We start from the raw sequence: 17,216 nt of genomic DNA on the forward strand, positions 1-17,216 counted from the left end.
TTCATTTCAGCAGCATTTACTTAAGTTAGTTTTTTTTTTACTTAAATAGTTAACTTTTGAAATCTGCTATGTGTTTCCTATTAGTGTCAACTGACTGAATATACCAAGTTGAAAATGTTTAAAAAGCTAAAAAGAGGAGTTCCCATCATGGCTCAGTGGTTAACAAATCTGACTAAGAACCATGAGGTTGCAGGTTCGATTCCTGGCCTTACTCAGTGGGTTAAGGATCCGGTGTTGCCGTGAGCTGTGGTGTAGGTCCAGATATGGCTTGGATCCTGCTTTGCTGTGGTTGTGGCATAGGCCAGCGGCTACAGCTCCGATTAGACCCCTAGCCTAGGAACCTCCATATGCCTCGGGTGCAGCCCTAGGAAAAAAAAAAACAAAAAAAAAACAAAAAAAACCTATAAAGAAATTATTTGAGCTCTCTTGTTTTAAAGTGGGTTAAGGATCCTGTGTTGTCACTACAAAAAAAAAAAAGTTATTGTTAGTCATGACTACTGCTTCTTTATTTTGTTACTGTTTAATCTTCATACACTTTGGTTTTGATAGAAAATTATGAAGATATTGTTGTTAGCATTAGAAAAATCCAGAAATGTGGGAGATGAACAATAATTTGGTAAAGTCCTAACTTCTTTTTTCTTGGGAAAGGAAAAAAGCACTTGATCTTCAATACTATCACTTTCTACAACTTTTTTTTCAACTTTTTTTTCCCTTTAGTGCCATATATGAAAGTTGCCAGGCTAGGGGTCAAGTCAAAGCTGCAACTGCCAGCCAACACCACAGCCACACCAACGCCAGATCCAAACCATGTCTGCAACCTACACCATAGCTCACAGCAATGCCAGATTCTTTAACCCACTAAGCGAGGCCAGGGATCAAACTCACATCCTCATGGAAAACTAGTCAGATTCTTAACCCTTCGAGCCACAATGAAAACTCCTCTAAAACTCTTTATTGAGCTCCTATAATGTGCAAAAGTAGCAAAACAGGGAGAGTGTGTTTGCCATTAAATTGTATAATCAACGTATACCAGAGTGTATACTCAAGAATGGACTAGCGTGACTTCAGGGCCTACCCACACAACCACTGAGAGTAGTCAGGAAGAATAGTTTTGTTAATGATGTTTTGGCTCTTATAGAAAATTAAATGACAAGACTATACTGTGAGCTAGTAGTTTTCATATTTCAGCATGTGGATTTACCCTCTGTAAATGGCTATGCTTTTCCCATCTGTATAAACATTTGAAGTTCAATTATTAATCCTCATCATGGATAACCGGGCCGGAAGTCATGCATAATGTCTTACTTGATTTTCCTTTTGAAATCAAAAGTTTATACAAATTTTTAAGTTTAATTACCAATAAATAACTCTCTCCAGCCAATCCTTTTTTCAATATTTTCCAAAGTCTCTGCAAACAGGAGTATCTTTTTTGTTTGTTTGTTTGTTTTGGTTTTTTTTACCTTTTCTTGGGCTGCTCCTGAGGCAGTATGGAGGTTCCCAGGCTAGGGATCGAATCGGAGCTGTAGCCACCGGCCTATACCAGAGCCACAGCAACACGGGATCCAAGCCATGTCTTCGACCTACACCATAGCTCACAGCAATGCTGGATCCTTGACCCACTGAGCGAGGCCGGGGATTGAACCCACAACCTCATCGTTCCTAGTTGGATTCGTTAACCACTGCGCCCACAACAGGAACTCCAGGAGTATCTTTTTCTTAAACTATTTCTATGTTTTGCTGTTGTTGATTCAGTATAAAAAAGACTTTATAACCCTAAATTCTTTCCTCCAGTAATTAACAATGCAGCTCTACAGTCAGCTCACTCCAAGCTCACACACACACACGACGTTAAGCTTGATGGGGTCCTTTTCTTTTATAGGAAACTCAGCTCTGTATTTATTTGAGTGCTACGATACGAGAACTGAAAGTTGGCACACTAAGCCCAGCATGCTGACTCAGCGCTGCAGCCATGGGATGGTGGAAGCCAATGGCCTGATCTATGTTTGTGGTGGAAGTTTAGGAAACAATGTTTCTGGGCGAGTATTGAATTCCTGTGAAGTCTATGATCCTGCCACAGAAACGTATGTATCAATTTAAAACTCTTATTTCACAATTAATTGTATTCTGTAAGCTCAATGGAAGATGTCAAAAGCCAGAAGGAACACAAAGGAAGGATTTTTATTCTTACATTAAGAATGTACATACAGGGATTTCCCGTCATGGCTCAGTGGTAATGAACCCAGCTAGTATCGATGAGGGTACAGGTTTGATCCCTGGCCCCACTCAGTGGGTTAAGGATATAGTGTCACCATGAGCTGTGGTGTAGGTTGCAGACACAGCTTGGATCCTGCATTGCTGTGGCATATGGTGGTAGCTGCAGCTCTGATTCGACCCCTAGGCTGGGAATCTCCATATGCTGTGGGTGCAGCCCTAAAAAGACAAAAAAAAAAGGGGGGGGGAAGTACATACAGTTTTGAATGTGCTGGGGTGGGGGGCATGTTTACAGCCTGGACTCTTCTCTACACCTTAAGAGATGGTTTTACCTTATACCCTGTGGGATTCCCTCTCTTTCTGTTCCTGCTTGTGCAATAAATGCCTGTGAATGAGACAAATATGACTGATTCATCAAATTCATAAAGTATTTTTCTTTGAGAGATTGGCAGGTGTGTGTTGGGGGGGAAACAGTTTATGATCAATAGTAAATTTGCCTTTCATTAGACGTATTTACATATTGGTCCATTGCATTAATGAATCACACCCCTAGATATACTGCCCTTTTTTGAGTTTCTGCTTTGCTAAAGTATGTTTGGATTCATATTTATTAAATAAAATTATTCTTAAATCAACTGGGAAGCAAATAACTTGCTTTTAAAAAAGGTAAAATACTAACAAAAAATCGAATGGTTAGCCAGTTTTTCTGATCGTGGTGGAAGCCATTCAATATAGCTAAAGGAAATGTGCTAGCTATTGAATAGTGGGGTGGTGGTAAGTATAGTGTAATTAACTAACAAGGAATTGAACAATGCTCTTACATTTTCCTAAGTGAAAAGCTGGTGTGAATATAATTATCCATATCTCAAAATGAAAGATGTTATATACTACTATGATTTCCTTTCTAATATGTGATGTCCCTCCAACTTATTTTTGGTAAGACTATTTCTTCCCAATTTGGACAGTTATTTTAGTGAGGGTTTTTTTTTTTTTTTTGTATTTTTGTCTTTTCAGGGCTGTACCTGCAGCATATGGAGGTTCCCAGGCTCTAGGGGTCAAATCAGAGCTGTAGCTGCTGGCGTACACCACAGCCACAGCAACACTGGATCTGAGCCGCGTCTGTGACCTACACCAGAGCTCAGGGCAACGCCGGATCCTTAACCCACTAAGCGAGGCCAGCAACCGAACCTTTGTCCTCATGGATGCTAGTCAGGTTCATTAACCACTGAGCCATGCAGGAATGCCAATAAATGCAATAAATGTTTTTTTTAACTAGAATATGTTTAATTGGAAGCTAAGAAATGAAACATATGGAAACACCATGCAAACAGAATTTTAAGAAAAGCTACTGAACACTAAACTCAGGTTGGGAAGAGTGATGACCTAGTACATACTCTGCATGTGAATTACAAGAGGAAGGAACTGTGTTTTGTGGGACTTCCTTAATTTGAAATTTCAGGAGACTCAGAGATACGTAAAAACATTCTTACTTTATGTCAAAGACATATTTAGAGAAGAAAGGCATATGTATATGGAATTCTTTCTACAGCAGACACTGTTTAATGCACTTTGACAACTCACTGTGGCAAGGCCATGGGGGCAGGGAACAGGCTCTCCCATTTTGGAGCTGTCTGCTGGTCTTTTCACCTGGAGGAGCATGTGCATTTATCCTGAAAAACAGGAGGGCCTGCCCAACTCACCTTAACTAAATGCTCAGAAAGTGGGAGTGGGGACTGTCAAACCATTTTAAAGACAGACCAAAATTATATAAACATAAGGCAACAAAAGTGTTGTTAGTTTTTCAGAATTCATCATTATGCTGTGTATTTTGAAAAGTTAAATTATTAAATTTTTTAAAAGAGAGTTATAAATAATCAGAGACTTATACTTGTGCCACATTTCCCTTTTGTTGTTGTTTGGAGTCTTTTGGCTTATATCAGTTGTTAAGAGCACAAGCCTGTGTGCCATCTTCACAGTCACAAACGTCAGTTGTACGTATGGGGGTGTATGTAAAAGAGGTGGTTGGATCTCATAACCAAAAAAACAAAATAACTGAATAAAGTTGACTGTGTTTAATGCTGCTACCTGTGAATTAGTCTCCTTCAATACTTGTATCCACATTTACATTCTCAGTCTCATTCTTCTTAGTAGTGCCTGAAACACAGCAACATACTAATGTTACTAAGTGTGACAGAATAATAGTGCTGTAGTTACTAGAGCTGGCTAAAATTCTGTGTGTATTTAAACATGAACAAGTAAATAGTAAAGAGATATGCTCATTTGCCATTTGCTAGAGGCCCGTGATAAATTTGTTTTACTTTTTTTACTTGCTCTTACATTATTGCCTTATATTTTCTTATGTATCTTCCCCTTCTCTTTTTGTTACTATTGCCAACCAAAAATTAACACTTGGCATTTACCTCTACAAGGATTAAATCATGAGCCAGTGCAGCTGCTGACCTTCAGCACCTGCTGAAAGATGTTCAGGGTGGAGATGAGGAATGAGACACACTGTTCTCTGGGAAAACTGGCAGAAACAGGCCTTCAGATAGTTAGAAATTTTCAGAGGAAGATTTTTTGAGCCCAATTTTTGCATCTCCTTATAACTAGAAAAGCACTAGAATTATTCATGGTGACATCCGCTCCTCGTGACTAGCAGTAACCTTCTGCAAAATGTGTGCTCACCTTTATGTATCCGCCTTTAGTGAAATCATATATATACTGACCTTTCCCCTACCTCTTTGGAGCACTTTCTTAGAGCTATCTGAAGTGCTATCTGCTGGGCTATAGTCCCCATTTTACTCCAAATAAAACTTAACTCACAGCTCTCACATTGTGGGTTGTTTTTTTTTTTTTTTTTCTGTTGACACTATTTTACCAGTTATTATGAACTACAGGAAATGGATTTTTTCCCAAAGACATGTTAATAGTCTCCACATATCATCTCTTTCTTCCTGTTGGAGTTGAAAAGGATAAAGTCCCCTTTTACCCCACCTATAAATAAATAGGTGTTAAACTTTTGTTTTCTATCTTTCCAAATGTGTGTGTGCATGCATGCATGTGTGTGTGTGTGTACATACACATAAGTGAGTGGTAAATGCATGCTTGGTTGGGATAACAGACTTTTCTTATAAATTAGTATGAGTCCTTTTACTTCTTGTGAACAAGTACACTGAAAACTTTATTTTTTCAGATGGACTGAACTGTGTCCAATGATTGAGGCCAGGAAGAATCATGGACTGGTGTTTGTAAAGGACAAGATATTTGCTGTGGGTGGTCAGAATGGCTTAGGTATGTGATATAATTCACTGTTCAACTTTCCCAATGAACTTGCTGCTATCTCCTTATCTTAAATTTATAGGAATGTTTCTTAAGATCTACATACATGCATTGATTACATACATTGTCATACTTATTTTTAGTTTCCGGGAACTAACATTTTATGATACATTATATGTACATTTAACATTCCTGAAGTTCTTGGCTCAGCAGGTTAGGAACCCTACATAGTATCCATGAGGATGTGGGTTCATTCCCTGGCTTGCTCAGTGGGTTAGGGATCAGGTGTTGCTGAAGCTGCTGTGTAGTTCACAGATGTGGCTCAGATCCTGCATTGCTGTGGCTGTGGTGTAGGCTAGCAGCTGAAGCTCTCATTCAACCCCTAGCCCAGGAACTTCCACATGTTGTAGGTGTGGCCTTAAAAAAAAAAGTAATTCCTGTTCATGAAATGTGGGTAATGGCCACCACCAGTCATTGTGACAGTTGGAGACAGCTTTCACACATTTCCAAATACTCTTAGGTAATGGTATCACACTAGCTTAAGAGCTGTTGAGTTATAGAAACATTCAAACTTTAATACAACTTTTAAAACTGTTAAGTTTAACTTTTAGGGTTGTATCCAGGATTTGAATGGCAAAGTTTCCTAAACATTTTTAAACCTTGCATGAAAACATCAATATTCTCCTTTTCAATGAGTAAATTTGATCTTTTTATTTTCCTTTTCTTTTAATATTATTATTATTATTTTTTGTCTTTTGTCCTTTTAGGGCCACACCCGTAGCATGTGGAGGTTCCCAGGCTAGGGGTCTAATCAGAGCTGTAGCCACCGGCCTATGCCAGAGCCACAGCAATGTGGGATCCAAGCCTCGTCTTCGACCTACACCACAGCTCACAGCAACACCAGATCCTTAACCCACTGAGTGAGGCCAGGGATTGAACTCAAAGCCTCATGGTTCCTAGTCGGATTTGTTTCTGCTGCACTACAACAGGAACTCTGATCTTTTTATTTTCTTAAGTAATACTGTACTAAATAATCTTAAATAACTGCTTTTAATAATGTATAGTGTGGACTGAATCTATAGATAATTCACAATGCTCATTTTAGTCAGTACCTTTAATCATCACTTAAATATAACAAAGAAATAACTTCTTTTCCTCTGTTTTTCTCCATTGCTGTTTTTCCATAAACTTCTGAAAGATGGTAGAAGGAAAAAGGACATTTGAATGATTATTATCAAACAATCAGAAGAAAACTTCACTAACTGGTCTACTTTTTAATCTTTCCATAACAGGTTATTTTTAATTTTATAGAATAAATGTAAATATTCATGAGTCTAAAATGACAAAAATCAAGTTACATTTCTATTATGTTAAAATGAGAACAAGAATTTAGATGGTAGATGTGTGGGCATTCACTGTAAAATTTTTACATCTTTTCTGCATGTTTGAAGTTTTTCATAATAAAATGTTTGGAAAAATGCAAAGAATTTTTTAATTCTTTAAGAGATCTTAGGATTTTCATTAGTTGTTCATGCTGTTTTATTCCTTTGAAGGTGGTCTGGACAATGTGGAATACTATGATATTAAATTAAATGAATGGAAGATGGTCTCACCAATGCCATGGAAGGGTGTCACAGTGAAGTGTGCAGCAGTTGGTTCTGTAGTTTATGTCTTGGCTGGTTTTCAAGGTGTGGGTCGGTTAGGACACATCCTTGAGTACAATACTGAAACAGATAAGTGGGTCGCCAACTCCAAAGTCCGTGCTTTTCCAGTAACAAGTTGTTTAATTTGTGTTGTCGATACTTGTGGAGCAAATGAAGAAACCCTTGAAACATGAAAAATGAGTGAACATCAAGACTCACTGGGGACAGAAAAATATGGCCACCAGTGCTTTGTTCCAAGAGTTTGGCTACAAAGTTTTAGTTTGGTGTTTTGATTTTTTTTCAAGAAAGTTTCTGGTAAAATAACAGCTCTATAAAGTAGATTTTCTTTTATATGGATTTCCTTACTTAATTCAAAGATCATATTTCTGTTGGCCACATAACCAAGAACATACCGAGCAAGAAAACTTGAAAAATTACAAGAACTTGGTGAAAATATGAATTCTTAAATGAATTTCACATTTGTAACTATAATTATGGCAGAATGGGATACTGACTCACCATTGAAGCAGTTTCATCTTAGCTCTAGATTCTATTTTCATACATTATAGAAGTGCTATGTAGTTAGGTCTATTTGTTTCTCTTCAGTCAAGAATTAAGAAATGGTATGAATTGTAAGTCAAAGTTAGGCAATTCTGGTGGAACAGCTTAGTCTCACATAATTTTGCTTGTCTTCATTTGTTCCCTTGAGTACCAAATGTATTCCATTTTAAGAGCAAGCCAGAGTGAGTCAAGGAATACACGTATCGCTCAAAAAACTTCATAAACACATTAAAGTGGGACTTAAAAAATGTACCCAACTCCTCATGAAATACATTCAGTCCATTTAAATAATTCCATATTTTTAATGCAAAATGTCAAGCTTGGCACCCATCACTAATTCATTTCACTTGTTTTATCCAGGGGTTAAAAAAAGATTATGCCTCTTCAGTGCTCACTCTGTTCAATAAAATCCAATCATTACATGAATTATAACCTAGCAAAAGAAAGCTATCTATTGCAAGTTTCTAGATCACTCAAATAACCCTGATAGTTATACACTGTCATTGCTGACTTTGAATTTCTTATGGGTTAGAAAAGTACATGATTTTTCTTTAGCAGGACATAATCAATTTGTCATCTTATATTAATTGCTTATATGTGGTCAGTAAATCGTGTATAAATCCAACTACTTATTTCTTTCCTAGTAGTATTTTGCCCTCTTACATTATGAAATGTATGGAATGAGCCATGTAAAGCTATCACCATCAATGTTTTTACTTGATAATATTAAATATTTTTAAACTTAAAATAGACTGCTAAGTTCATTCATTATTTTAAATGTTTTAGGTCATGGTTGGTTTTAAAACTTGTGAAGCAGTGTTTCTTTTAAAATTTTCATTGTTTTCTTTATATGGGGGTTGTAATTGTAAACCCTAAAAATGTTTAAATAAAAAAGGAACTATAAAAAGCAAAATGGGGAGTTCCCATTGTGGCGCAGTGGTTAACAAATCCGACTAGGAACCATGAGGTTGCGGGTTCGATCCCTGCCCTTGCTCGGTGGGTTAACGATCCGGCGTTGCTGTGCGCTATGGTATAGGTCGAAGATGCGGCTTGGATCCCACATTGCTGTGGCTCTGGCGTAGGCTGGCAGCTACAGCTCCAATTAGACCCCTAGCCTGGGAACCTCCATATGCCGTGGGAGCGGCCCAAGAAATGGCAAAAAAGACAAAAAAAAAAAAAGCAAAATGGTAAAGGAGTTCCCTCATAGCACAGCAGGTGTTGTCACTGCAGTGACTCAGGTTGCTGCCTTGCCTGCTGTGGCTCAGGTTTGATCCCTGGCCTGGGAACTTGCACATGCTGCAGCTGCAGCCAGGAAAAAAAAAAGAAAAAAGAAAAAAAAGAAAAATGACAGATATATTTCTCTTTATGTGAGGTTTTTATGAACATACAGCTTTATTGGGATATAATTTATGTCATACAGTTCACCCATTTCAAGTGTACCATTCAGTAGTCTTTTAATATATTTCACAGAGTGAAACAACCATCACCATAAGTTTGGAACACTTTACCACAAAAATAAACCCTATATTCATTAGCACTCCTTCCTCATTTTCCCTGTATTACTTTCCTATGGCTCCTGTAACAAATTACCATAAACTTGGTGGCTTAAAACAACAAATTTTTTGGTGTTCAGGTCGTGGCTCAGCGGAAACAAATCTGACTAGAATCCATGAGGACGCAGGTTCCATCCCTGGCCCAGCTCAGTGGTTTAAGGATCCAGCGTTGCCGTGAGCTGTGGTTTAGGTTGAAGTCGCAGCTTGGATCTGGCGTTGCTATGGTGGTGGTGTAGACCAGTGTCTACAGATCCGATTCGACCCCTGGCAGCCCCCCTCCAAAAAAAATTGCAAATAATAAATGCTGGAGAGGGTGCAGTTTGTGCAGCCGTTGGGAAAAATAATATGGAGTTTCCTTAAAAAACTAAAAATAGAATTATCATATCCACTTTCTTTTCTTTCTTTTTTTTTGGTCTTTTTGCCTTTTCTAGGGCCGTTCTTGCAGCATATGGAGGTTCCCAGGCTAGGGGCTGAATCAGAGCCGTAGCCACCGGCCTACACCAGAGCCACAGCAACTCCGGATCCGAGCCATGTCTGCAACCTACACCACAGCTCACGGCAACACCAGATCCTTAACCCACTGAGCAAGGCCAGGGATCGAACCCTGCAACCTCATGGTTCCTAGTCGGATTCATTAACCACTGCGCCACGACGGGAACTCCCCGATCCACTTTCTTTTTATGATTGTCTTTTTATATGGCACGTTGGTCTTGTTTCGTGTTTTCCTGAGAATATTTTAGTTTCCCTAACATTAGTTATACTCTTGGTGTGTTTCTGTTTCCTCTGACTTCTTCTGATTGCTTTTCTTTCCTGTTGGAATCTTTCCTCAAATATCTTGTTCCTCACTGTGCAGTTATATTTAAAATGAAACATTAAAAAGTTGTGAACTTTTGTGTACAAATGTGGACTTGTCAGTGCACCTCATTATATGATGAAAGAATGGCTGCCTGCTTTTGTTGGAGATCCATAGATATTTTTCTGGGATGTCTGATTTTCCAGAAAATAAACTTTCAAACTCCTGACCCTTGGGAAGGGGGAGGGCAAGCTGGGGAAAGACTGGCTATAAGCCTGGCTGCAGGATTTTGGAGCTCAAACATTGTACCATTCAGCAAACATAGTTGGGTTCCTCTTTTGTCAGTACCATAACTTGCCTCCTCATATTTATGTCCTGAATTCTGAAGCCTCTCTTGTTCCCCTTTTTCCCAAGGGGAAAAACCTATCTCCCATCAGAATAGGGATGGTCACCTCACTGGATGGGTTTATGAATCTCAGTTCTAACTGAACCCTGTACAGATTTTCAAACAATTCATCATTCTGTGATACCTGGTGGCTGTTCATTCCTGAGGCTCTTGAGCCCTCTCTGGGGACATCAGTTGTCCACCTTACAAGAATATGATTTTCTTCCTCTAAGTAATTTACTGTGTACTCTTTTATGTGCATTCAGCCTTCACTAATTGTGGTTTGAAATTATGGTTATCTCCTAGTATAAACAAAGATGATGTTTTTGCTTATTTCCCCCTTATTTTGAGATGATTTTCAGGAGAAAAGAAAAGCAGAGATATTTTTACTTTGCTGCCTTGAGAGTAGAAGTTTCTTTTCTGTGGCTCCACTCTCCTGATTTCCACCTTACCCTCCCCTATCACTACTGAGTAGTGCATGCCTCAAGCCCTGCTATCATCATCTCACAACAGCACTCCATCCAAAAGATCTCAGTCAGGACTCTGGCCTTCCCTACCTCTCCACTTTCACTGAGCATCATACTCGCCTTCATTTAAGCTTCAGCCACCACTGATATTTTAGGTTTTTGATTCCAGCAAACCCCTTACACATGTTGGCATTTGCAACTGATGAAAAGTCAGTGGTCGAGGAGACGGGATTAAGATGGCGGAATAGAAGGACTGGAGCTCAACTTCTCTCCTAAAAACAACAAAATTCACAACTAAAGACTGAGCAATCTCCACCCAAATGGACTGGAAACCCATACCCTACTCCAGAAGAAAAAGAGGAGGCCTCATCCACAGGTAGGAGGGGTGATTTCGTGATATAAACAACCCCATACCTCCCGGGTGGGAAGCTCCACAGACTGAAAACCAACTGGCTCACAGAGACTCACCTACAGGAGTGAGAGTTCTGAGCCCCACATCAAACCCTCACATGCTGGGATCTGTCACTGGGAGAAAGAGCCCCTGGAGCATCTGGCATTGAAGGCCAGCAGGGCTTGTGCGCAGGAGCTCCACAGGACGGGGGGAAACGGAGACCCCATTCTTAAAAGGCGCACACAGACTTTCACGTGCACTAGGTCCCAGGGTAGAGCAAGGTCTCCACAGAAACCTAGGTCAAACCTGACTGCAGTTCTTGGAGGACATCATGGGAAAACAGGGTGAATGTGACTTGTGTGAGGAAAGGACATTGAAGGCAAAGTTCTCGGGAATATTCAGCAGTTGCCTTTCTCTGGAGGTGGTCATTTTGGGAAAATCTGGCCCCACCCATCAGTCAGTGCTGAGAAGCCCCAGGGCAAACAACAATCCAGGTGGGGTCACAGCCCCACCCCTTAGTAAACAGGCTAACTAAAGAGCATCAGGCACACAGCAGCCCCTAGTCCCATCCAGAGACTAAGCCCCACCCACCAAAGGGATTAGAATCGGCTCCACCTACCAGTGGGCAGGCATCAGCCCCTCCCATCAGGAAGCCTACAGCAAGCCCCCCATACCAACTTCAGCCATAAGGGGTGCAGACACCAGAAGTAAGAGAGGCTACAGCTCTATTATCTATAAAAAGGTCACCACACCAAAAACCTATAAAAATGGAAAGACAGAGAACTATAACTCAGATGAGGGAGAAAGGAAAAACCCCAGAAAATCAGCTAAGCAATGAGGAGATTCTCAGCCTCCAGGAAAAAGACTTTAGACTGTTGATGCTGAAGATGATGCAAGACATTGGAAATAAACTGGAGGCAAAGATCGATAACTTACAGAAAACACTGAGCAAAGAGATACAAGATATAAAACTTAAACAAGAAGAGATGCAAAATACAATAACTGAAATAAAAAACTCACTAGAAGCAGCTAACAGCAGAATACAGGAGGCAGAAGAACAAATAAGCAAGGTGGAGGACAGATTAGAAGAAATTACGGATGCAAAACAGAGAAAAAAGATTGAAAAAAAATGAGAGTCTCAGGGAACTCTGAGACAATGTTAAACACACCAACATCCATATTATAGGGGTGCCAGAAGGAGAAGAGAGAGAGAAGGGGACAGAAAAAATATTCCAAGAGATAATAGCCGAAAACTTCCCTAACATGGGAAAGGAACCACTCACTCAAATCCAGGAGGCACAACGAGTACCATATAAAATAAACCCAAGGAGGAATACACTGAGACACATATTAATCAAACTGACCAAAATTAAAGACAAAGAGAAAATCTTGAAAGCAGCTAGGGAAAAGAAACAAGTAACATACAAGGGAACCCCAATAAGGTTATCGGCAGATTTTTCAGCAGAAACTCTGCAGTCCAGAAGGGAGTGGCATGATATACTTAATGTGATGAAAGGAAAAAAACCTCCAACCAAGATTACTCTACCCAGCAAGACTCTCATTCAGACTTGAAGGAGAAATAAAAACCTCAGATAAGCAAAACCTGAGAATTCAGCAACACTAAACCAGCCTTACAACAAATACTAAAGGAACTTCTCTAGGCAGGAAAGAAAAGATCAGCAACAGGAAACAAAAATTCCACAAATGATGAGGCTCACAGTAAAGGTATATATACAGTAAAGATACGAAATCATCCATGCACAATTATACCATCAAAATCAGAAATCAGGAGTTCCCGTCGTAGCACAGTGGTTAACGAATCCGACTAGGAACCATGAGGTTGCGGGTTCGGTCCCTGCCCTTGCTCAGTGGGTTAACGATCTGGCGTTGCCGTGAGCTGTGGTGTAGGTTGCAGACGTGGCTTGGATCCTGCGTTGCTGTGGCTCTGGCGTAGGCCAGTGGCTACAGCTCCGATTGGACCCCTAGCCTGGGAACCTCCATATGCCGCGGGAGCGGCCCAAGAAATAGCAACAACAACAACAATAACAACAACAACAAAAAAAGACCAAAAAAAATCAGAAATCATGAGAAGAGGTGGGTACAAATGCGGAACCCCGGAGATGATCTTGCAATTAAGAGAACAACAACTTAAAACAATCTCATATACATATAGACTCTTACATCAAAACTTCAGAATAACTGCAAACCAAAAATCTACAATTGATACACAAACAAGGAATCTCTGGAGAAGAAATATATCTCATAGTAAATAAGTGCATAATCCACCATGAAGGGGGTCATTTGACATCATTCTTTGAATGCTGAAGTCTTCTTAGATCTGATTCTGATTTCCTCTCCATCAAAGAACTTATGATAATTATAATTAAATAATACCACTGTACAATTAAATAATACAGTTCTACAATTGTATTATTAATAACCATTTCTCTCCATGGTACAATGTAAAGTCTATAATGTCTTGTTTATCACATCACCTAGAATGGTGTAATGCCTTTATTGAAGAATCAATGAGATGGAACAAATTGTGAGGACATATTTATATAGTTACACTGTTTTTTAACCACCTTATGCATTTTATATTTTACTTATTTTCAGAGGGTGTATTATTTTTGTTATGCTTACCAGCTGTTATTCTTTTTACTATGCTATATAAAATATTTAATGGTATATAAGGCTTTCCTTATAAATTTTAGTTGCATAATATAACAATTTAATATAATGCTAATTTTTAAAGAAAAATTGAAATGTAATAGATAAAACTAAGTAGTAAAGATGAAAGCCATAAAATTGGGATAAAGTATAGAATAAATTTCCTATTTGTCTCAGCATATTTTCCATTCCACTTCTCCAGTGGGAGTCACTTAATCTCTTTCTTAAGATCCATGTAATAATAATCTGTGTGAATGTAATTGTGTGTAAATGTATGTATTTTATTCTGTAAAAAATTTTTTAAAAAAGTCAGTAGTCATAGGGAGATTGGTTACTACAAGGGGTCTGGTTACTAGTGCTCAAAATAGATATGTTGAGAATAATAGGGAGTTCCCATCATGGTGCAGAATTGAATCTGACTAGGAACCATGAGGTTGTGGGTTCAATCCTTGGCCTCACTCAGTGGGTTAAGGATCTGGCATTGCTGTTAGCTGTGGTGTAGGTCACAGATGCAGCTCGGATCTGATGTGGCTGTGGCCAGCAGCTGTAGCTCTGATTGGACCCCTAGCCTCCACCATGTGCTGCAGGTGTGGCCCTAAAAAGCAAAAAAAAAAAAAAAAAAGGAATAATAGGAGTCAAGTTTCTCACTATGAAATAAAAACACTTAGAAATGCAGATGCAAAATAAAATGAATTCTGTGATCTTGGGTTGAAATTGCTGGTTATCAGTATGAACTCAATAGTTTTTAATATATAGATACAGAAATATGTATTGATGTAAACATTTCTGTCTGTAGTTTTATATTCTCTAGTAATACCCAGGGTTTTGGGATTGGGTTGGGGAATCAAGTCATTACAATGGCAATGAGCAAACTTAAGAGCTTAGGTCTTGGCTTCTAAGTACCAGCAGAAAGGTGGGCTCCATTGGAAAAAAGGCTGATTGCAGGACTGGAGTAAGGTAAGTGTCAGATGAGCCTGGAGCATCTTTGGGCCACGAAATGAAGAAGTGCTCAAAGAATCATGGAATATGTCAATTGGGAATGATTTGAGCATCAGAATCAATGAAAGATTATAATCCAATGAATAAAGTTGGAATCCATAAAGTCTGTAATGATAGGAATAAGTAAATGAGTGAACTAAAAGTTTTGTGAGGAATGAGGTTTTTATATACTTTCAACATCCTTATAAAATCCCTATTAATAACAAAGAGGAAAAGAGTACTTGTACAGTGGAGCAGTTTGGCAGACAACACCTGAAATGATCAAAGTGAATATTATAATTAATGAGACAAATTGTGCACTACCTGATAGGTGCATTGTGAAGACCATGTCAAAGATCCATAATCTAAATCTAATAACTAGAAAACATCAGATAAGTGTGCATTTAGGAAATTCTACAAAATAACTAGCTGTAATCTAATAGTGACAAGGAAAGACTGAGAAGATGTTCTAGAATGAAGACTAAAGAAATATGAATAAGGCAATGATAATTTCAAACTGCATTTTTGTCCTTTAAAGGGTATTATTGGAACATTTAGCGAAATGTGAATAGAATCTAATGATTGGATAGTAGGATGCAGCAATATTAATGTCCTAATTCTGGTGATTATATTGTGGTTAAGTAGAAGAATGTCCTTGTTTGTAGGAAATACATTTTGCTGTTGGGTGAAGAGGTATCAGGTCTGCAATATAGTTTCAAATGGTTCAGGAAAAAGTTCTTTGTACTATATATACTTGTAACTCTTCCATAAGTTTGTTTCAAAATAAACTGATTTTAAAAAAGTAAAAAGTTGCATCAGTTATTCCCAGTGCTCCTGGAGATTCCACAGTTCTCAAAATCCAAACTAAGTATTTAAGCAAGAACAATGGCTGGCCATCCTAAACCACTAGGGATGAACCTGTAATCCAACAATGTCAGATTTATTGACTCACTGCAACCAAGGAGACTGCACACTAGAGGAACTGCAGGGTGTCTCACACACAAAAGAAAATGTAGTTGTAGGATTTGTGGGAAAGGTGGAGTTTAAGTAAAATCTAAATGAAACAGTTTTGATAGAGCAGTGTAAAAAGGCATCAACATCACATCTGGAGTGAGAAATGGAGGTAGGGTCATGTTTCCTTGGTAACCACAGATTTAAGAGAATATGAAATGTTCTTTTCAGGAACCCCTTATCTGCAGCTCTGCACCTGGTTAGAAATCAAAGCTGCTTCTCCCTGTCAAAGTGCCTTGGGTCCTCCAGGCAAGAGTGGGTATTTCATTCCTACCGATAAAATTTCAAATAGCTACATTTATGTGGACTTTGTTTTATTTTATTGGCGTTGACTTACAATGCTGTATTAGTTGCAGGTGTACAGAAAAAAAGTGAATCCATTATACATATACCTATACCTATTCTTTTTCCCATATAGGTTGTTATAAACTATTGAGATTTCCCTGTACTATACAGTAGGTTCCTGTTAATCATGTTTTATTCAGTAGTGTGAATATGTTATTCACACCTTCCCAATTCCTCCCTCCCCTCAATGGTTTCACCTATGATAATTATAAGACTGGTTTTGAAATCTGTGAGTTTGTTTCTGTTTCATAAATAATTTTTTTAAATGGCCACACCCACAGCATGTGGAAGTTTCCAGGCCAGGGATCAAACCCAAGCCATTGCAGAGACCTACACTACTGCAGTGACAACACCAGATCCTTAACCTGCTGTGCAACAAGGGAACTCATATAATTTCCTTTGTATGATTCTTATTAGATTCCACATGTAAGTGATATCATATTGGGAGTGCCTGTTGTGGCTCAGTGGTAACAAACCAACAAATATACATGAGAACCTGGGTTCGATCCCTGACCCCACTCAGTGGGCTAAGGATCCAGCATTGGTGTAAGCCATGGTGTGGGTTGCAGACATGGCTTGGATCCTGCGTTGCTGTGGCTGTGGCACAGGCCAGTGACTATAGCTCCAATTCAACCCCTGGGAAGTTCCATATGCTGAGGTTGTGGCCCTAAAAATAATAATAATAATAAAAATAAAATATCATTATATTTGCCTTTGATGCACTTCCCTGTGAATTTTAGCTCCATCCATGATGCTGCAAACGGCATTATTTCATTCTTTTTTATGGCTGAGTAGTATCCCATTGTGTAAATATGCCACATCTATACCCAATCATCTGTCCATGGACACTTGGGTTGCTTCCACGTCTTGGCTATTGTAAATAGTGCTGTGATGGAAACTGGAGTGCATGTATGTTTTTGAATTATGGT

General features: G+C 38.9%; 1 protein-coding gene across 3 annotated transcripts in view; it reads left to right on the top strand.

The window, feature by feature from the left end:
• The window catches only part of KLHL7 (kelch like family member 7), a 72,200-nt gene extending 64,716 nt beyond the window's left edge, over positions 1-7,484 (top strand). For all 3 annotated transcript variants that reach the window (XM_047752369.1, XM_047752370.1, XM_047752371.1), the window contains 3 exons: positions 1,880-2,081; positions 5,405-5,502; positions 7,044-7,484. In XM_047752369.1, coding sequence (XP_047608325.1) covers positions 1,880-2,081; positions 5,405-5,502; positions 7,044-7,327 — 584 coding nt within the window. In that variant the 3' untranslated portion in view covers positions 7,328-7,484. The remainder of the gene's footprint in view (positions 1-1,879; positions 2,082-5,404; positions 5,503-7,043) is intronic.
• The last annotated feature ends 9,732 nt before the right edge of the window (positions 7,485-17,216 follow it).

The sequence above is a fragment of the Phacochoerus africanus genome, chromosome 11 (genome assembly GCF_016906955.1).
Source record: "Phacochoerus africanus isolate WHEZ1 chromosome 11, ROS_Pafr_v1, whole genome shotgun sequence".
NCBI classification, from domain to species: Eukaryota; Metazoa; Chordata; class Mammalia; order Artiodactyla; family Suidae; genus Phacochoerus; species Phacochoerus africanus.